General features: G+C 46.7%; 1 protein-coding gene across 1 annotated transcript in view; it reads right to left on the bottom strand.

The window, feature by feature from the left end:
* Positions 1-1,207: 1,207 nt before the first annotated feature.
* LOC115319976 (glycogenin-1) overlaps positions 1,208-22,101 on the bottom strand; it is a 76,866-nt gene continuing 55,972 nt past the window's right edge. The window contains exons 4-5 of the mRNA XM_042292911.1: positions 19,819-19,969; positions 1,208-1,522 (exon numbers count right to left, since the gene is read on the bottom strand). Coding sequence (XP_042148845.1) covers positions 1,208-1,522; positions 19,819-19,969 — 466 coding nt within the window. The remainder of the gene's footprint in view (positions 1,523-19,818; positions 19,970-22,101) is intronic.

Below are 22,101 nucleotides of genomic sequence, written 5' to 3'. Positions count from 1 at the left end.
TTGTCACACATTCTTGTTTTGCCTCACCTATATTTTCTCGCATATTCCAGGTTGAAATGCTTTATTATTTTTTTCCGTCCCGCACACCAGATACGGAACCCACGTGACTGAGAACGCACAGGAAACAACAAAACGTCTTTAGAAGTTGCATACAACCGACCCTTCTTGTTGGAAATGGCTCACTTTTAATTAGCGTGATATGCCAAAATCTCACAACACCGATAGGGCAACCTCTTGCTGACTCATGTCTACCATAAACCGAAACATTATAACACAAATCGTATGATCAACATCGAAAATAACCGAAGATTTACAGAAAGAGACAAGATGAAAATGAGTCGCAAAGAGCATAGTTTATTGTCCTCTAAGCACTTTCATCAAACAAACACTAGAAATTTCCTTCACCATCCACCAGCAAGCCTGAAAGTCAGTTAGCGGTTGTTCCTAGTATTTTTCTACAAGCTCATCAGTCCCTCCCTGGAACATGTGTCCAAATCCCATTGAAAGTAGAAGACGCTATACCATGAACCCCTCACTTCCTGTCGGCCCCGTTGGCCTATTTGGAAAAGCTTGTGAAGTCAGCGTGCCCATTTCGTCAATCTGATCGGCGAGTCTTCATTGACGTCAGATAACCTGGTATATGAAGGGATTGAGAGGAGATGAGGGGCCAACGCTTGGGTAAGCACGCTTCGGTGATTCCCGCGCTAGCCTTTAGCCGCTCCCTGATTTGTTTATCCGATATGAGTAGGTAAACCTTGGACACGGCTAAATGCTAGTGCGTGCGTCACTGAGGCATGTTTCTTTAAGACCAGCCCCCCTTCCTCTCGCTCCTCCTGTAAATCGGGCAACCTAACATTCATAAAAACGCGCCAATCAGAGTGCCGAAATTGGCCCGTTGGCTGACGTCACAAGCTGTTCTGAAAACGCGTCCCGGTGGTACAACCATCCGCGGTTGCTGTGAGAGTGAGCGGCTCAAAGTTTGGCACTTTGTAATATCAGTGGCACAAGACGAATGCCTGGAAAAAGTTTCGCGCCCGCCAGAGTGACTAGTCTGCTCTGCTTTTCTTGCGCCCTCGTTGTCTGTGACGTTCGCACATGTCATTTTTTTTTCCTTTCGTTCATAGACACTAAGAAGAGACACGCCGAATTTCCTTCTGTTTGCGTTAAAAGTGACCGTGACAGTGCCTCAAGGGGCACTGGTTTCATTTTAGGACCTTCCAAAGATCTCGCAAAAGTCGGTCTCAGAAAGCGACGGATGGTGACGAGAACTTGAGTCCATGGACGCATCGGATGCCTTGATGGCCTCGTCCAGCTTAGCCTGGATGTTCTCAAAGGCGTCCGCGCCCATGTAGTCAATCTCGCCGCGCTCCCAGGCCTCAAACCGGTCCTCGGACTCGTTCGCCTCTTTCTTGGAGGCGCCCGCAAAGATGTTCGCCACCGAGGTGTCGCCCAGGATGGAGAGCAGCTTGTCCACGCTCTCGTGTCGCAGCTGGGAGTCGACGGGAGACTTCCTACCGGTCGCCTGGTACGAGTCAAAAGAATAAAGAGGCTCGATTACGGCTGTCGTAATTACATGTCATGTCATAGTTACTTACCATTGTACTAAAATATTCAGGTGGGCTTGTTGGTTTGACATACCGATATTATAAAGCGCAAGGGGCAGATACGGACATGAAGTAAACAGGACAGCGTTATATCCACAACTGCGGTTTTAATAGAAAACTAAGAAAGAGAAGAAAGAAATTATAGAAGTTATACGTAAGACAAATAGGACTAAATTAAAAGAAAGAAATTAAAGAAGTAGGAGAATTATAGCAAATGTAGATATAAATAAACATGTAAAAATAAATGAAAAAATTAATACATAAAAAGATTAAAATAATTTTACAAGGCACTAAAAATATAACTTTTAACATTATTTCAAGACGACCTTGAAGGATATAGTTTGAGATGACCTCATATAGGATGATAAAGGTATAATAGTTCTTTGACTGACAAGGACACAGAAACTGCACTGACACACCACAAGCCTTGATGGTCTGTGCCTGGTAAAGTTCTCTTGACTTTTTTCCACGGTACTGTCCGAGGACTGCTGTCCTTTTTAAGTACAGCTTAACCTGTTCCTTCGGGGCAAATGCATTGTTAAACTTATTCTCCGTTTGGGTAGTAGCGGTATAACAAACTCTATTTGGTCAATCTCTTAGACCTGGCGAGGTCTGCGTTTATTGAATTCTCAAAAATTTGGATGTCGTTCGAGTATTCCTGCAATTCAGCAAAAACGGACTTCTAACTGTCTTTTAACATGGCAAACTTTCTCGAAAATACTTTCTTGGTAAAATTGTGTGCACGACTCAAAAAAGGAAAACTATGGGGACCCTTGTTCATAAAGGTTCCTTCTGTTAGAAAAGTTCAGGTTACAGCTCCGAAACTTTCAGGTCTCAGAGCATCTCCGCCACAAGTTATTTTTTTTTTAATCTTAAGTTCGGGTTCTTAATGTGATATCAAATATCAGTCACTAATACCACGTCGCGCTTCCAATAATCACAAGAGAAATCCTGCAAGGCTTTCCTTCCATAGAAAAAAAACTGCAATTGCCCTGCGAAGCTTAAAAAAAATCTGCAAACCTTTTGCGTTCTCTAATACACCGAAATTCTGTGTGGTTATTGACATCGCGATAGTACGCATTTGAGTGTGACAAAATTGTTAAAATTGACAACGGCACAAGACGCGATTCCAAGCGATGACTATGCTAGATAAGGCGACCTTAGCTATTGATTTTGGTTGCATCACCCTGGGACACAACAATTGCTGATGGAGAATAAAATGAAGGCGAGTAAAAAACTGACTACTCCCCAGACATTGCAAAAGTTTAGAGTAAACAATAGAAAAAAAAAAAAAAGGAAAGCCGTCTACAACACCCTGTAACGCCGAATCGGAGCGCAGCTCTTCAGGAGGAGGAAGGAAGGGTACTGAGTGGAGGGTATATTCCTCCTCCCTCGTGATCCTGCCTGCTACTCCTGAACGAAAGGGTTCGTTCAGGAGTAGCGGTTCGAAGCCGGCCGAGGGACAAGAGAAAAAAAGTATTTTAAGATCATTTTTCGGAGTAATGAAAATTCGGATTCGTCCCCCCTGCTCATTCTCCCTGCCCCCCTCCTTTCTCCTCCCCCCCTCACGGGGGTCACGTGATCTCGGGGGGGGGGGGGGGGGTCACGTGACCTCACGGTTACGCCGACGGCGGCGCCGCTCAAGCCGGAGACGGGCGCCTAAAGGCCCATACGCACATTCGCGTTTGAGCGCGGTGCGTTCCGTAGCGGCAAGCGGACGCGTTGCGTTGCGAAGACCGCTTGCGCCAAACTTGTACGCACAGTTGCGTTGACACGCAGTCAACCTCAGTCAAGAGCCAATAAAAACGCGCTATCGTCCTATAGTGGCTCACCAATAGTAAGCGAAATCCAAGGCAACATGGCGGCGCACGGTGACAGCGTCGAAGTGTTCGATCTTAGGACAATCTCGCCGGCTTCCCCGACGTTTTGTCAAGCTTGAACCATCGCAGCCTTGGAAAATACAGTCCCCACCGCTCCCCAAAACGAAAAAGCAAGCACTGCGACCGGCGAACCGGATACGTCTCGCCGAGTCGGCCGGGTGGGGCGAGCGAACACGTCATCCCCTCTCCTCTTTCGGCTTCTGATTGGTCGAACGCACCCGAACGCACCGCAACGCTTCGGAAAGTGGAGCGAGTTTCTACTCGCTTGCGTCGCGCTACCGAGCGTTGCGGGAAGGCGCGCGTCGCTCCGCAAGCGACCGCGCCTGGCCGCAAGGACTCCGCAACGCACTCAAACGCGCTCAAACGCGAATGTGCGTATGGACCTTAAGAGCTGCGCTCTAAAAGGGAGAGAAATTCCTCTTCCCACTACCACCACTCTAGTCCCCCTCTCCCGAATACTTGCGACACCTCTGAGCGTGTATGTGAGGGAAGGGGGGCCTTTCCTGGTTGCGTATACCCACGGCAGTATGACATTGCCTCGCGGGCCGGATCCAGCCTCCGAGTCGCAGATTGCCGGCCCCTGGTTTATACGGCGAGCAAGTGTTCTCAAATGCGTCTTTTGCGCCTCGAAATGCAAAGGTGGCCACGCAGGCACGTAGCCAGGGGGGGAGGGGGGGGGAGGGGGGGGAGGGGGTCATGGGTCCCGCCCCCCCCCCCCCCGAAATCTTCCATTTTGCTGGGACCTCCTCTCTCCCCTCCCCCTCATACAGCGTTTTGTCATGGGCGTCCCCCCCCCCCCCCCCTCCCTTCGCCTACGTGCCTTGGCCACGCCATTCAAAGGCCAACAAAAGATCGCGTCGGGAACGCGTGATCACATGGCAGCCAAGCTCCCGTCAACATTTGCTGAGGTCGAGGGAAAACAAACGCACGTGGGAACATTTCGGGGGTAAACAAACACATGGGGTGCCCAAGGAGCACACGAACTTGCAGGCCGTCTAGAGCGGTTTTAGCTGCCGGTAGCAGCAGAAGTGCGTACCGTGAAGGGCAGCGAGCTATCGACGCTGGGCGACGTCGAAGCGGCGTTCGCGGCAGCCGACGTGCTGGCCGGCAAGTCCGGGGTGGCCGGGACTCCCCTCCGACTGCCAGGGGCGCTGGTGTCGGGCGCCTCGACGGAGGCTGCTGAAGTGGCCGCAGGTGGCGGAGCACTTCCGAGCCGTCGGATTTCTTCCTGCGCGAGAATTCACCGGTCTCAGCACCCTAGCTTCGAAAGTGCACCTCACGAAAATCGTGGCATTTGTCACAATATTGGTTGTAAGCTTAACCGGGTGGTAATAATCTCACCTCTCCACCACCTCACAGCAGTGTTGTACAAAAGAGCGTTACGGCGGGGCTCCATGGAGAATGTAGTTGTGCTCCGTTTGCTTAGACACCGGGGACCTAGTCAGCCCCCAGTTCGTATGTGCGTAGCTTGCAGGTGACGTCATCAGGGGCCGTGCCTCTATTTTATGCTCGGCGAGTTTTCGGTTGGCTGTGCTAGTTTCACACCGAATAAGTTGTAGTTCGAAGAAACCAGTAAGTAGAAATAAACGTCAGCACCCAGCAACGGCGACGCTTGCAAGCAATATATTGAGAGTTTAGCCATTCATTCGTGTAAATAGCGGCAAACGAAAAAGCGCCATTGGTTGAAAGCTGGTTGGATGCTTTCGAAAATTCATTTTCTGGCCAACCACAAGCCGTAACTAATTTTCAGACTGTGGCAGTGAGCAAAACATTTAGTCAAAATAAGAATATTTTGCTGTACGTCCCTGGAGTTGAAAGTTATGATTCAGAGTGACCGAAAATCTGCCACATGTGATGCTTTTGTGATGGTAATGTCCAATTGTGGAATAAACGAACGTGAGCATGCCGTCTTGATGCTTAGTTTGCACATACGGCATTAATCGTAAGCTTTCGCAGGCTCCATGCGAAAAAAAATGCAGCGACATTTAACTTCGAACTCGTAAAATGCGCGAAATGCAGTATATAAAGTGGGATCGTTTATATTTATCTTAAACCCATTAAAATGTTTCTGGGAGTGAAGGACCTTTTTTTTTTTTCATCGAATTCCCTGATAAATTCCCTGATGCATATAGTGCGAAACTAAATATATGTATAGGTCTCCTGACGTCGGGTCACGTGACATCAAATTTCCCGCTAAATATAGCAGGAAACCTGATTTGGTCTTACTTCGCGTGATGTCATGTCACGTGACATCGCTGTCCCGCTAACTTTAGCGGGGAAACTCAATTGATGTACAGGTCGCATGATGTCACGTCACGTGTCATCAATTTTTCTCCCTAAATTTAGCGGTAAACTGAATTAGAGTATTGGTCATGTGACGCTAGGTCATTTGAAATCAAACGTTTCGCTAAATTTAACGGGGAAACTGAATCGACATGATGTGCAGGTCATGTCACATTAATTTCTCCTCCGACTTTGGCGGGGAAGCTTAATTGATGTATAGATCACGTGACGTCAGGTGGCGTAGCATCAACTGAAATCACGTGACCTAGCACCAATTCAACTTCCCCGCTAAATTTAGCGGGAAATGCATGGAAGGACGGACGGACGAACGAGCAAAGTTTCAGGATTGGGGTATTTCATTTAAAAGAAAAACAAATTAGTCGTTAGGGATTGCCAGAGCAGGAGTTTAGTCTGACAGACCATGGCTACAACGTTACCCCCTGTAGATGAGCAATTTAGGCACAGCTGTAACACCGCTAGCCTAGGGTATTTAACGTGCAGCACGCAGTAGTGATACACGACCGCACGGCCGCACGCCGGTACGATGCTCATCCAGATCAAAACGGGCAAGGGGCGGGGATTGAACCCAGGATCCCTGGCTCTGCAGCTCGAGCTTTTCCTACACGTGCTCCGAGCTGGTGTGCGCTAACCCACTCGGTCGGCGATTGCCCTCCCTGTCAGTTCATGTGATATCATGTCATCCCTGTCACTGATGTCATGACCGATCCCATGATTGTGAAGGAAAAGGGAAAAGCAAAGAAGCTAGGGGAAGAAAGTTGCGTGAGCGAGGACAGCGCGGAGAGGTGTTCCTAGTGGTGGCCGGCCAAGCCTGAACCAGCCGTCACCGTGTCGTTGTACTTTTCTGTCATCATGGCGCCGACCCCTGCCGGGGTCCACATAAGGCGTGAGAGGCACCGGGCAACATGGCGTTCTCTCTCGGCCCCAGAGAACAATTGGAACACCGAGCATTCTGCCCACCTTCTGGCTCCTGAATTTCAAATCACCTTGCTACTTACTCGATCGTTCCCGGCCCCTTGAGGTCTACACCGCTCACTCGAACCCGCCTCTTCGCGCTGAAGAACAAGCCACGTACTTTCCGTCCAAAAGGCAGGTTGTCAGTTGTTACACCTACGAAGCCCTAGGTTCTCCAGACGCTTGGAACCAATGCGGAGGGCAAGTTCGTCTGCTCCTCGCGCAGGGGGTAGCGGTGACGTCAAAACGCCGAGCCCTGATTGGCTGATCGCGACCCCCTATCTGAGCGTCGTCTGCTCCTTTGCATCGTCGTCTGCTCGCGACGTCGTCTGCGTCTGTCTTACCTTTCCTGCGACTTTCGGAAGTGCAGAGACCAGGTTCACAAAATAATCTTACGCCAAAAATGTGCGTAAGACAAGACTTAATTACAAATTCGTGTTCACGAAACGAAATTTTCGTAAGTTCTGCGCAGGTTACGACGAAATCCTACGACAGCTCCGAAGCTGTCTTAGCACTTCTTACGATCAAATCAGCATGGCCGACAGCGTCGCGGTCGCGACGACCCACGGACGTCTATTTTTCTACGTGCGCTTCTCACGCGTCCCGACTTCAAGCAGCAAGAAAAAAGTAAAAAGTACTTGAAACAGACCACGACGATCAAGAACGCTGGATTCACAAATACCCGGGAAAAGCTCCAACGTCCACGATTCCACGAACGCAACCAAGGGAGCTTTGCAGTTAGGCTTAGCAGGCACTCCGCGACTCGGCAACCGTCTGTCTGCCCACGACCGGCTGGCGTGCTGAATGGAATATGCCCGCGCGACCGTTTGAACCCGAGGCAACGGTGACTCTCGCCGGTGAAAAAGCGGTGAATCTCCGACAGACGCAGGAGAAGTAAAGCAGCCATCGCTTTGACTAGCACACGTAAAGCAGACGACGTTAACTGCGCCAATGCGCCGACGCCGTTAAAGAATGAGGGGTCTCGCCGCACAGGAAAGGAAGGAAAAAGTATTTGGGAGGGAACTTACGGACACTAACACGCTCACTCTCGGTTCTTAGCAAACAAACCTCGGCGCCTCGGGACACCTCGCCAGTGACTCCTTTAACTTCCCTCCTTGATGCGCGTCTGCTAGTTGTTAGACAAAAACAACGTACCGCTCGAGTTCTTTCGTCTGCCCTCTCTGAAAGGCGAAGTCGAGCTCGCTCGTAAAGACCTGCACTTCCGAAAGTCGCAGGAAAGGTAAGACAGACGCAGACGACGTTGCGAGCAGACGACGTTGCAAAGGAGCAGACGACGCTCAGATAGGGGGTCGCGATCAGCCAATCAGGGCTCGGCGTTCTGACGTCACCGCTACTTCCTTTCTCATGCGCAGAAGACGAAAATGAGCCCACTTGCGAGGCGTATACTAACAATCACGGACACAGATGCCTTTCCTTTTTAATTTATAAATACCGTCTCCAATGACGAGTTGACTAAACAAAGAATAACTGAGGAAACTGAATCGTTTAATGGGGTGAACTTGTGCCCAAAACACAAAGGAAACCGAAGATAACAACAGAGCGTCGCGGGCGTCGAAGTCGGCGTAAGCTGGATCGAACGCTGGGGCGAGACTGACTCCGGCCCGCCCCGCGGGGCCCCTAGGTACACGTGTGGGTTTCTGGGACATTCGGCGTAGAAACTTCGGCGTCTCGAACATTCGGACCTCCAATACGCAACAGGGTTCTCGAATTTACTAGAATGTGAGAGTTACAGAGATAATAAAAATGTACGTCCGCTGCCTGTAATCGGACCGTGACCCTTTGCGTGGGAGCCAAGCACGATAACCGTTAGAACAAGAGCGCGTTGCCTACTTGGTCAGCTGCACGCGCGGTAACAAGTGAATCGTCTGATTTTGTTAACGCCAGAAAAATCAGGAACAAACAAACTTCGTGACAGTGCATTTCTCTGCTATCCGCGAATGTTTCTCCCAACTAATTACCCTCTCGTTTTGCTTTCTCTCTTTCTTTATTCCTGCAAATAAAATTCAAATACAGGATCCAGCTTATTCCCGTTATGCTTGTCAAATGACGTTCCCTGGACCCGTCTTTGATTGATGCGCATCGATCCACAATAGAGACGGTCGTGTTTCGATCACATTTGGAGTCATCCTCGAGAAAAACAGGTAGATAGATTTATCAGAGTGCAATGAATCGCGTTCCTGCATGTAAAAAGTGGCATGAAAAGTTTATCTAGGATAACATCACACTTTGTAATAAACAATGAAAAGGTAAGACCGCTTGGGTCCACGTCTTGTAGTTTGAGAATTTAAACGCGTCTGTGTTTGTGGTTGAGGGGGTAGACGTGTCGGTCTCTTGACTACGTCATCCATGGTTCAAATCGCTGATCTCTATGACAATTTGCTGAATCGCGCACCCCCGCTTGGTCGTTGTAGAAATTGATTTATCATAATGTACGCCAGAGGCCCAACTGGCGAAAGTGTCCGGTGTCAAATTGAAACAGACGGCAATCGGTCTGAAATTGACTTCCGGTAATGCATTTCAATGGCGGTAAAGCGAGTGCATTTTCTGCTTCTGCTTAATTGTAAGAGCAAATAATACAAATAAATCATTTCTCATAAGTAGCTCGGGGCACTTCTCAGTCACGTGTATGATATTATTGCTCAATTACGCTCCTTTTCTTTCATATTCATTGCATTAAAAACGGGGCTAAAATAGTTACATACATGCATTTATACACAATGTCTGACGCTGTTAGCGAGAGCATGGCATTGACATTTTCTTTTATTCTTGTAGTGGGGTCATTCGATGTAAAACGTCCTAGGTGTGACACTCGATAATAGGCGCTTTTTTTCTAGAAAAATCACAGGGGGTTCCCATTAAGCTTAGTAGTCACTTCCGCTAATATTTGTGATGAAATGTTTTTTTTTCCTTACGTCCGCACTGTCTGAAGTTCTCAAAAAAGCGCGAAACATGGTACAAGTAAAATAAAACATTTGAAAATATCAATAATTAGTGAGCAATGCCAGATTTTTTTTAATTTACTTGCATTCGTGCATAAGGCCGAACTCAAATCATTAAATTTGTTTTTGTACTATTTCCGTTCGATAAAGGAGCTCAAATTGTGCCATTTTCGAATTACGTTTTGTTTAATTTTACTCGTGGTAGAACCGCCCTAGGAGTGTTTTTCTTGTATTGCAGGTATATTTATGCACACAATACCTTCATACCTTTAGAAGAGATCTCTTCTAAAGGAAGGTACCAAAGAAACCTTCGAAGGTTTCTCTGATACTAAACGTAAAGTAGAGGAAAACGGCACTTGGGCAACAATTCACCTGCGAATTTCGTATTGAGGTGGTTCGAGTAAAATAATACCAGACACTCAAACAATAGTATGCCTTATTAAATTTTTATTTACAAAGTGTAACCACAGCAATATTTTCTTTAAGCAAGAAAATAATTTTTGAAATTGAGCATTGGCAATATCCCGCGGAGTGGTTCCGTGCGGCTATTTCTCTGCACAGCACGTAGGCAAAGGGTTTTGTCTGATACGTGGTACAAGTAGAGGTGCTCCATTCGGGATATGTGCCTTAGTTTCGCACTGTAGTAAATTGTCACGTGAACTTCTTCAGTCACTGTGTTCGCCTTTATCGAAACACGAAGCGCTGAAGTTGATATTGTCTTGAAGTGGTGAAACCCTAGCGTACCCTTTATGGCGACTGCTGTCTGGAATCTTGAGGCTAATTCGGCTCGCATTTTCTGCACGATGACATTTTGTAATCATAGGATTTTTTTTTTGTGCCTACGTAAAATCTCCAGTGGGGTGTTTATTTGGTCTTGGCACTGCCTTTGAAGGCTGGCTCTTGCTGCCAAACGTTTGGCGGTTCCTTTAATGCCATCGCAGGGACCTTTACCGTGGGAAGTCGCGAAAACAATTCCATTCAATCGAAAGACTAAAGTCGTTGTCGCAAAATCAAAAGCTTAAAGTTGCTGTTTGTTTGTACGCTTGTTTGTTTGTTAGTACTATGAGATTGTTCTGTCGGATAAGTAAAAAATGTTTCTTAGTTGAGGCAGGTCATTTTTAGATGTTTCAGAAGCTCACTCTGAAATGCATATCCTGCTACACTATCATGTTCTAGGCAGTCTGAAATGACCGCAAAAGACCTTGCACATAATTCTTGACAGCTTCTCTGCAGACGGGAATAAACAACAACAGGGGGGACTATAGCCTGTGGGTTGACCCAGTGATAAGACTGCGAAGTGTCTTGTAGCAGGAAGTGAATTCTCGACAAAATTCAAAAGCACCATTGCCTTATCTTCCTTTAGCTGTGCTTTAAGTTCTCGCAAGCACTGGGCTTGCTGTTTACTATGAAATGGGGACCCTCTAGTTCGTTCAACTTGTTGAAAAAAATTTCAACGAATTCCTGTGGCGTTAAGAGAATTGTATGAAGCTTGCAACGCACGCCGCTCATCCACGGCTGAACTTGAACCTGGTCGACCTGATTTGTGTGTAGGGTAGGACTTCTCTGGATCAAGGTCCCTATATGTTCGGTACCGGGGCACACGTCGCACATGCCAAACACACGATCCTCTTAATCAACTTGACAGACCGTGGTCGCTAATAAGTTTTCAGTGGTCTCCTTGAGTTTACAAGCGTGTAGCATCAGCTTCAAGTTTTAAAGGGCCCCTGAAAAGAAGAAAAAAGTTTTTCAAAAACAGTCTGGTTGAGACACGCGTGTCGAAAAATGAATTTTACGCGAAAAAAAAAATTTTTTAGAGCAATATTGACTGCGCCAGACGCAATTTAGTCGGCAGTCACCTCCTTTCCACTTTTCTCTCTCTCGGCATCTCGGGCGCGTGGAGGAGAGGTAGTCCCCGCCTCCTCGTAGTGGATCGGCTTGGCTGCTTTCCTGGCTTGGCTGCGCCCCGCACGAGAGCCATTGCTACTTCCTGGCCGTGTTCCAAAATTGACTCGATCATACACCAGGGTGAGGGTTTTGTACTCTTGGCGTTCTAAAACCTACCCGCGTACAGCGTTTTTTAATCTGTGCTGTCACGTGATACGATCCGCCGGAGAAACTCGGATGCATTTGGAGATTTGGAACACAGCCCCTGGCCGGCTGTCTGCCGGTCGAACGACATACCGCGTCGTATCGTGCACGTACCGTGGTCACCGTGGTCGTACACACAGTACATAGTCGTCGCGGTGGACCCCGACCTGAAGCGTCGGTTGCTTCAACGCTGCCAGCAGCTGGGCCTTCGTCCGTACGAGGACACGCCTCGCCAGCCGGAAGGCGTCCGCTCCGATCGCCGCGAGGCACCCGCTTCGCCGCGGCGAAGCAGGTGCCTCGACGAGTTCGTTCGAGCCGCACGATCCTTCAAGCCGCCGCGAGGACACGCAGTGGTAACTGATTTTTTTTTTATTAAACGTTGAGTGCGGTGCCGCGTGCCTCACTAAACTCTTTACGGGAACCACGGGAACCGACATCTAAACAAACATTGGCACTGGCGCGCGCCAGAAAACAAACAAAAGATGAGGTAAACGGGACACACGAATCGCGCAAAGAAGAGCAGAAAAACAGAAACCTGTCACCCCGCGCCACTTCCTAAGTACTTACTATGACTGACTAACTAACACAAGCAACAAGCCCTCTTCAGAACGCGAAACGCGAAGACGGCGACCACGACAGAAAACAAAATGGCGAGGCTTTTGTTTGTTGTTTTGTTGTGGTATCCGAACGGAAGTTACGATTTTGTAAAACGTTTGTAAACAATTGCGACATTCATTCGATGGATTGTTTCTTAAACCTAAAAATATGTAATTCAAAAGGCGATTTAAAAAAATCACGAAGACTTTAAAACCAACATCTAAGCTGTCACTCATTCTATTGGCCAATGAGAAGCTGAGTTGAATGACCATCGCTACCAATGAGAAGCCGAGCTGAATGACCATGGAATTTGCGCGCAAAACTTCAAATAAATCTCTCGCCGTCAATATTGCTCTAAAAAAATTTTTTTTTCGCGTAAAATTCATTTTTTGACACGCGTGTTCCAACCAGACTGTTTAAAAAAAAACTTTTTTTTCTTTTCAGGGGCCCTTTAATGCTGCATGCATACGAAAAAGTGTGTGAACAACTTATGTCGCCTAAAACACAGTTTGAAGGGCACATGCTGGCAAAAGCTGAAAATCCACAGTTTAGGTTTGAGCCTAGCCTTCTTCCATCTTTTGTGAAGCTTTTCTTAAGCTCATCAAAAGTAGCCGCTTCTGACGGCCGCGCAGCACATCGTTTTTGACCTGGTACGCAGTAGGAGACCGAGTCGTCCTCGAAACATTTCCTGACAGAACTCTCACGTCTTCGCTCACAAGGCAACCTCTGTCTGTCTGTCTGTCTGTCTGTCTGTCTGTCTGTCTGTGTGTTTATGTGTGTGTGTGTGTGTGTGTGTGCGTGTGTGTGTGTGTGTGTTTTTAGCGTTTTACGCTCTTTGATTTGGATCTGTCTTTGGCCTCGCACACCTGCTGCTGAGACGCCCCAAAAAATGGCGTAATTTTTCCGCGGGACCATGCATACCTGAACTGAATTTTGTTTTCGCATTTTTCTTCCGGTGCGAATTTATATATTTCTTATAAATCGCTCATTCACTGCACATAATCAGACAGCACAATATATTTCTCTGTGTGTCCGCGAAGTAGACTGCTGGTCAATGCCAAGAGACTGGCATGGTGTCTCTTCTGCTTTTTGCTGAAGCCTGGATACCTTCTTCCTCACCTAGGATTCTCGCCTCCAAGGTGCTTGCTTCCTTATTTCTTTTTTTTTTTTTTGTGGGGTTTTTAAACGGCTGCCAGGGTTCAGCGAATTTAGCCGACGCTGGCACATCCGAGTTCCTTTCATCGGACTGAGCAAAACTTTCTCGAGCTGCTTCCTCAACTTGATTAAACTTTTCGGACGTTCCCGGTTGATAGAGGAGCCTTTTGCACATTTGACGAAGTTTTTCTCCAGGAATTAGACCGAAAGTAGGGTGGGCGTCTGCAAGTCTCAGTGTTACAACAAACGACCCCCGAAGGTTCTTCGCATGGTCAAGAAAAGGGTTGCAGCACCACTTAGGAGCCACCAAGGACCTGTAATTCTTCACGTAAACACACAAGTGATGGTCACATGCTGTGGAATTTGTGATCCGGCGAGCTTCTAGAACGCAATGTGACGAGGCGCCGGTCTACTTTGCTCAGGTCTCCCACACTTGTTATGGACTTCCGTCTAGTCTGGGTAGTTTTGTGGATACCGCCTGGCACAAAAGTGCACAGAGGGAGTTCGCTGCCTGAAAAAAAGACAAGTTATGAAGGCATGAATAAATACATTGACGCAATTGTCTAGTTTCCAAATGAAGTTTGAAGAACACGACGATATTAAAGCCAAAAACGTGGCGAAAAAACAAGGTAACACAGGCCAACGTGTATTTAAAGCGAGAAGTGCTAGTTCCCGTTCACATGTTTGAGACATATCGAGCATCCTGGCGCAAACCAGGAACATCACTTATAATACTAGCTCTTACGCTAAAAAAGCAGACAAAATACCTTAACACTTACTTCTGTCTGAACGCTCCGAAACAGCTCAAGGACTTGCAGCTGCAGAATGGCTTATTTGTACTAAGTGTAAAAGCTCAGTGCTATTTTGGACGCTCACGTTTTTTTTTGTAAGAGATATCACCAGGTAGGCAGCGTTCCGCTCCTCGGCAGACGTTACTGTTTCGGTTGTTTTCAAGCCGGAGAGAGGCGTAGCTATGCAGCTGCAGACTGCATAAGCTTTACTGTCAGATAAATACATTCTCTGGCGTGAAATAGAGGGCGTGTTCTTGACAATGCTCACAGTTCGGCTACGACTACACAAGTGTCGCTTGGCAAGAGCTAGCAACAGAGCTTCTCGCGATGAGATAAGACCTGTCGCCTACACGTTGTGCAGAGAAGTTGCCGCATTAAACCACTCCGTGCGATTTCGCGGATGATCAACTTCAAAAAATATCTTTTCGCTTAAAAGCAAAATACTGTTTCCATTAAACTTTGTAAATCACGCGTTGTCAAGGCGTTCTTTCGTTTGAGAGGTTTGATATTTTTTTAATTGGACCATATCAATGCAAAATGTGCCGCTAAATTGTAGTCAAAACGCCGCTTTTATATAATTTACGCCGTAATATCCGAGAAACCGTTTCTTGTATAAGTATTAAGGTGTTGTATGCATAAAATTTAACGGCAATAGAGGATTAAAAAACTCTTTATGTGGATATACAGAAGAGTAAATTTGAAGAAAACAAAACTATCCCGAAAACGGCACAATTTTAGCTCGTTTTTCTCGAATGAAAACAACGCAAAAACTAATTTATTAATTTGAAGTTGGCCTCATCAAGCTCGTAGACGTCAGCCGAAAAAAGTAATCGATTACAATTACTCTCGGTTAAAAGGTATTCAATTATAGTAGTTCATTACTTGAAAAGCAAAAAAAAATTGGTTGTTACTTGAAAAGTAACGTTTGCTTCTCCCATTACTTCCCATTTTGAGAACAGATTTTTCTGCCGGTCTGAAAACGGGTCTTTCGCACTGTTATTTTATTTGAATCCGCGAACTACAAAACTGCTCCTCAACCCACCAGTTTTGTAAACCATCCTCCTGTCCAAGACTTGGTTCGATGATTCTTTGGAAGGAAACTTGCAGAAAAAATGGGCGCCGTAAAAAAGGGAGAGAAAAAATAGTATCGCTTACGAGTAATTTTAGTACTTCAAAAAGTAATCAGTTACTCTCGCAATTATACCTCGAAATAAATTTCTTCGAATTATTACAAAATTTCTCGGAAAGGTGATCCATTATAAGTAATTTGGTTATTTGCAATAAGTACCGTATAAGTCCGGGCCTTATACTTACGCGTGCACGCCAATAAATATAAATAAAACTTTGGCATTGCTAACTAATAATTTTTTCTTCCTCGTACCAAGTATATCGCTTTTTTGTGAGCTTCAAACAGTGCTGACGTAAGTAAAAAAACTTTTTTTCAACGCAGATTTTTCTGGAAGTGACTACTGTGCTTAGACCGAAACCCAGCGAATGTTTTCGAAAACCTCGGCGAGGGTCGAGCATCACGCCTGGGACGTTTGGCACGGAAGGACCCAGTGGGGTTTACGTGCCGAAGCAACGAAGGGCATCTCGTAAATCGAGCAAGGCGTCAAGAACCGGATACTATTACTGCATCAGGAACTATATGTGCGTGTGGACGATCCAAATAAAGTGAAGGCTAGTAATTACTGTGATTTGGGATACAGGGTAAAGGTGTGCGGAGGTAAACAAAAACAAATAACGGCCGAACTTCCGAGGGGGAGTATGGTACTTCCAGTTGGCTATTGTTTTTGCTCGTCTTTGAGAACCCTCAGAGAATGCGCATACTTGAAAAGTCTCACTGTCATGTACTAACTGCGGTGCCTCCTGGGGTTTACTTAAACGGGGTATACATCCCTTTATTTGCTCGGGTGATAAGAAAGAGTACTCGCTCTTCGAGGAAATTACAAATCAGCTGAGGGTATCGTGGGCGCATCTTCGGGAATTCCTATTTCACTAGCTCTGTCAATATACCTGAGAACGACTTAAAACCTACAAATCTCTAAACGCGTCCAACTACTTCGTGAACGGCAAGGCGTCGGCGGTAAGCACATACCTCCCCCCCGGCGCCCAAGATACGCCCGAGCTGCCCCGCAAGGGTTTCCGAGCCGGGTCTTGGTTTTAGCAAAAAAAATTTTTCCAAAGTTTTTAATACGCTTCATTTAGCGCGACGCGAGTCTCTGTAGTCCACAATTTTCTAGTGGTTTGACTCGCTTCCTTTCAATTCGAGGTTTCTATCCAAGATAACTCTGCGTTTTGCCTTTTTTCTGCGGTACTGCGTTTTGAAAAATATTTCAAGTGGCTCTCAAAAGCAGCCACGACAATGTACCCAAAGGTTTTTGAATCTTCTTCGGAGAATGACAGCGAACCATCAGAAAACGTGTCCTTCAGCACGTAGCAAGCCCAGACTCTGCAACGCTTTACTCGGCTGATTACACGCAAGCCCAAGATGGCCGATTCAAGAACTTTCAGTGGCCGCGTTCGCAGGGCGGGGAACCACGATTCAGTAAATTGTGATAGCGATGAGTAGTTGAAATCCTCCTTCAATACGCAATACAATCTCCTTTTTTTTTGTTTTTTTTTTTTTGTTTTTTTTGGGGGGGGGGGGGGGGGCAGCACACCGTTGGCGAGATAGGTCACGTAGCCTATGCTGTGCTTGTCTCCGGTGCTCCATTAGCCACCGGTGGATAGACCCCTTTCACAAATGCGGCCTCCGACGGTGGGTTTTTCGTCAGTTTTGATTGGCACGATGGGATAGCGAATCGCCATGTTTCCTTTAGCTTGCTCCGTGATGAGTTGGTAGCCATTTCATGCTGTTGAATCGGAACGTCGTGCGTCGTCATTTCATGATATTTCGCCACAAGCAGTCCTCGTCCGTAGTGACGCCGCCTACCCCACGGCAAATTAGAGGAGCGACTTGATGCGACTGTCCAGGATTTCGGCTCCGGACCTCGCTGGCCTAGCGCCAATCACAGGGAGAGCAAAATTAGCACATGCGGTGCTCACTCTGCTGTCTTGTGGGTAGCGGACGTTCCGTCCTCGTACGCGGGGAATGTCCGTAACTCTGCTTCCGACAACATGGTGCATGTCCTCCCTCTTATGTATGACTATGAGCATTGCGGGTATTTGTCTCATTCGAGCCTAGCAAGAACCGACCTGTTTGCTCGTGCCCCGATTCAGCATGGGCCTCGTATCACGCACCTAGTTCGTTCTGGCTTCCAAGCGTGGTCAGCCACCACTACTCATCGGCGAGCGTGAAATGCCTGGCAGAAACTGCGTTGTTGCGTGTGTAGTCTGTTGGAGGCCTAATCGTGGCGGCGTGTCTTAGTTCCTCTGCGCGGCACTAGGGGCGCCCTTTTACGCATGGGGAGTATTTCAGCTTGGCACCGCAACGGTACAACTCCTAGTGAAGATCTTGGGAACAAACAGCGGCCCAAATGAAGCAGCCTGCCTAAATGACAGACTTAGAGAACCCATTCGTATTCACTCCGGGCCACTGTTGGGGGAGTTGCTGCTTTTGCGCTGCAGGGGCTGCAAGTGACAGCCTAATTTTAGTGAAGTCACTGTTTTGGATAGACATAGAGAAATAGTGACGAGGGAAATTATCGAGGCCTTTTTTTATCTCAGAACTTGGCGGCAGATTCGTCAGCGAACCGTCAGTTGCGTTATCTGAAAAAGAATTCGGGTACCTGCGATCGCCTATGACGGGCATCACGTAGCCGCTGATTTGGCCTATCTCGAAATAATATGCTGCTTGGTTGGCCCGTGTGTGTGTGTGTCTATTTTTTCTGATTAAGGTGTTTCTTGTTTTCTTCCTTCCCCCTTTTGGGTAATAAACAACACTTGTTAGTTCAGCGCCGTCCTGTCGTGTATGTGCCTTTACTATTGTCCATATTTCTTTGCCGCTGTTTCTTCCCAAGATGTTACCTCAAACCAACTAGCCCAACACGACACATTCTTGTACAACTTCTGATTTGTACAAAAAGCGCGGGTTGTGTATCGCTTCGAACATTAGACAAAGGTTGATGGCAATGCAAGCCTGCGTTCGTTCCCCGCGAAACTTGGATTGTAGCAGACGGTTACTCATTTTTCAGCTTCCTTAGCGAATGAATTGAAGGTTTTGTTTTATTTTTGTCTGCTAATTCCGCTTTGTAGCAGACAAACCACGTTTTTTGCTTACGTTATCAGACGAACCATCCGTTAACGGCTGGTTCGAACAGCGCATTCGTTTATTCCATCGTTGAATATGACTGTAACCAAAACATCCCGTTTTTTTTTTTTTTTTTTTTTTTTTTTTTTTTTTTTTTTTTTGCGGTTACAATATTTGGTTTTAGCAAGGCTAACGCGAAATAAACCCACTGATGAAAATCGTTTCTCACGTCTACCCCTAGGAGACTATTTTCAGTTTCTGGTTCGTCACGAGAACCGACCTGCCCTCTTTCAGCATCTGGAGCAACCAAAAATATTACTATTTTTTTTTTTTTTGTCAAGCAGCCTCATTATACGGCTCTCGTCAGCCCTAATGGGCGTTAGGTGTCTCCGCTGTAGATAAAAAAAAAATGTAGCCATCGCAGTACAGCGTTTAAGGTGCATTAATAAGTGGCGAACAAGCGACAGCACTGGCCCGGCGGAACGTTTGTTTGACGCGCAGTGCAACAGCTTATTACCGAAGGCATGCGACGCCAGCTAATCCCGGAGATGACCGCGCTCAAGTGAAGCCGTGATTGGCTGGAGCCCGATCGGGTTAGGCCACCTTTTCGACCCGACGAACGGCCTGGTCTGGCTTCCAGTAATTAGCCCCTAATGAGGAACTGCGCAAAAGGACAGGGCACAAAGTAGAAGAAGGACACAGGGCATACGCTGACTAACAACCGAAGGTTTACTATAACTTCCACGCGCGCACAGTGGCCCGCACAAGCACAAGCTCTTCTTTCTTTTTCAAAAGAGATAAATGCTAATAAAGAAAGAAACAGCGGCACTAGAAGGACGTAGCAAAACGCGTGACCAGAATAAAGATTTAAAAAATATATATATATTAAAATTCTAACAGCGGCACGAGAAAACAATAAGATCATGCGCTGCGTGCACTCCACGTTCGCACCACGTGCACACCGCATTCAGGACACAAATTAGACCTTTACAGCTCGCGTGTACAGTATACTAAGGGCGGTCACATTATGTCGTGCAACCAACCAGCCCAGCAAGGTATCCTGTTAATTAGCACCTGTTGGGGGCCATAGAAATAAATTCAAAGAAACAAATAAAGAAAGAAAAAAAAAGGAAGAAAGAAAAAACGAAGGAGAGGGGTTTCGGGGGAATACGTCGAGAAGATGGACATGTCCACGGCCTCTGATTAGCCGGTAGCTGCAGCAAATTCATAAAACACCGATGAAAATCGCGTGCCCCTTCTAAATCAGGAATGCATCTTGCCACGAGCGTCACTCACCTGGGAGGTGCTCGAAGTGTCGTCCGAGGAGAAGCTTAGCCCGCGAGAACGGCAGATCTCATCGCGGCACACCAGGCCTGGCTTCTGGGAGCCGTCCCCGCAAGGGTGACGGGCCAGCCTTGGCTGCACACGGCTCGTGAACACGTCCCACCTGCCGGTGAAAAGCCTAAACTTTTCTCACATTCGTGTCACCTTGCTGGCGCATGCAAGGTGCAACCGCAGAGGTTCATCCAGAATTGTCAAACTGGGGCGTGTTACGAATTTATGGAAGGCGATTTAATAGTGACAATTCGCGTTGAACATCGTCTCTATTATTACGGAGATCAAAAATAAATTACGGTGACTGTTTGATCCTGCAAATTACCTGGGATTTTTTTTTCTTCCCTCCAGTATGTACGATCACCTGGCCGGACAGTATCCATATACTCTTGAAGATATGTATTTGTCTCTTAGTAGGGAAATACACTTACGATGTATCACTGTATCGCAATACATTGCCAGCCATAGGCATCTTGTTACGTTTCTTGAAAAATTAATTGGCAGGTGTTTACGATAAAATGAAAACAACCTTTTCGGTGAACCCGCCCATGATCCCGTCTGCAAGAGTAAGAGTGGGATGAAGCTTAATAAGGAAAAGAAAAGTAAAAAAAATGAAAGCCGTTTACAACTCCCGGTAACGTGGAATTAGAGCGCAGCTCTTGAGGAGGAGGAGGAGGGGAAGGTACGGAGAGGAGGCTATACTCCTCCTCCTCTCCTGCTCGGCTCCCATTTAGGGGAAAATGTTCCGCTAAATTTAGCGAGGAAATATTTCCGCTAGATTTAGCGGGAAAATTTTACCGCTAGATTTATCGGGGACAACTATCCGATAATTTTAGCGGGGAAAAGTTTTCCGCTAAATTTAGCGGAAAAATTCTTGCGCTAGATTTAGGGGAAATTTTTCGTCTAGATTTAGCGGGGGACTTTTTCCGCTAGATTTAGCGGGGAAAATTTTTCCGCTAGATTTAACGGGAAAATTTTTCCGCTATATTTAGCGGAAAAATTTACCCATAATGCACCGCGCTGTTACGCCGACGGCGACGCCGACGCCGCTCAAGCCGGAAACGGGCACCTAAGAGCTGCGCTCTAAAAATGTGGTTTGAAGAATGGTTACTTGCAATATCAGCAGAGTAAGTACACCCAAAGCCCTTCACTCTTTCAACTTAGCATAACGAACGCTGGAAAAGAGGTGCGGGATTAGAATTCACCAAGTAAGAACCGTAGGAAAATATCAGAAGAGCTCGCTTCTTTTCCTCTTCAGTTGCAACGGTTTCCGTGCAGATCAGGCAGCCTTAGTTAGTGCAGACCGGTTCGGCTCTGCTCTCCAATCTCCCCACCCTAGATGACTTGGAGCACTTAGACCACGCAGCTTGAGGAACACCCTGACAGCAAAACAGGGTTCATTTAGGACAGACCCCTTTTCTCAAGTATCACACGTGATTGATGACCTCGAGTGCCTATCCGAATCACTAGAGACGATAATGTGTTTGCGGTATTCAGGAAGGTAACGCTGAATACGTGAGGAGTTCAAGAAAAAGGGAGGGGCCTAAACTAGCACAGGCACTACTATTTACTTTCTCAAGAAACTGCACTTCATAAAATTATTCATTTTGTTGTGTTTCTGTATTTGTATTATGGGATAGTTTCATGCCGTTTCCACAGAAGTATCCCAGGGATATCCCGACAGATAAAGACAAACGTATCTCAGTATTGCACTTTGACCTCGAAATACATATATCACAGTACCTGTATTCCCGAAACTTTTTCAGTATTTCTGCACAGACCTGTCGGACCACAGCCGACTTTGTTTCAGACATAATCATGCCACCTCATAACTATACTAATGAGTTCGTCAATCATAGACAGAAGTACTCAAGGATACACGCGTAAAATGTTTCACGGACCACTATATTTTGAAGATAACTGGCCCTTTTCAGCAGAATATCCTCTTTCGTTTTCTCTCTTGTAGTGCGTATCAGACAAGCCTTTTTTAAGCCTTGGCTGAATATGGTTCTCTCGAGAAAGTACCTTTCTAAATATTTTGTTCGTAGACACTCACAAAGATATATATTTTTGCGTTAGTTCCTTAAACTTAACTTGTTACAGAAAGAATAAACAAAAACGACGGACAAGGACGGACATCTTTCGACTCCCCCTCTCCCTCCATTCTTTCACTTTTCCGTTCCTTCCCCCCTTTCCCTCATGGTCCACCGATTAATGACCGCCAGATGTGGAGTTTGGAGGAGA

Source organism: Ixodes scapularis, unplaced genomic scaffold (assembly GCF_016920785.2).
Source record: "Ixodes scapularis isolate PalLabHiFi unplaced genomic scaffold, ASM1692078v2 PGA_scaffold3__209_contigs__length_174095766, whole genome shotgun sequence".
Lineage (NCBI taxonomy): Eukaryota > Metazoa > Arthropoda > Arachnida > Ixodida > Ixodidae > Ixodes > Ixodes scapularis.
This window is presented reverse-complemented; position numbering and strand designations above follow the sequence as displayed.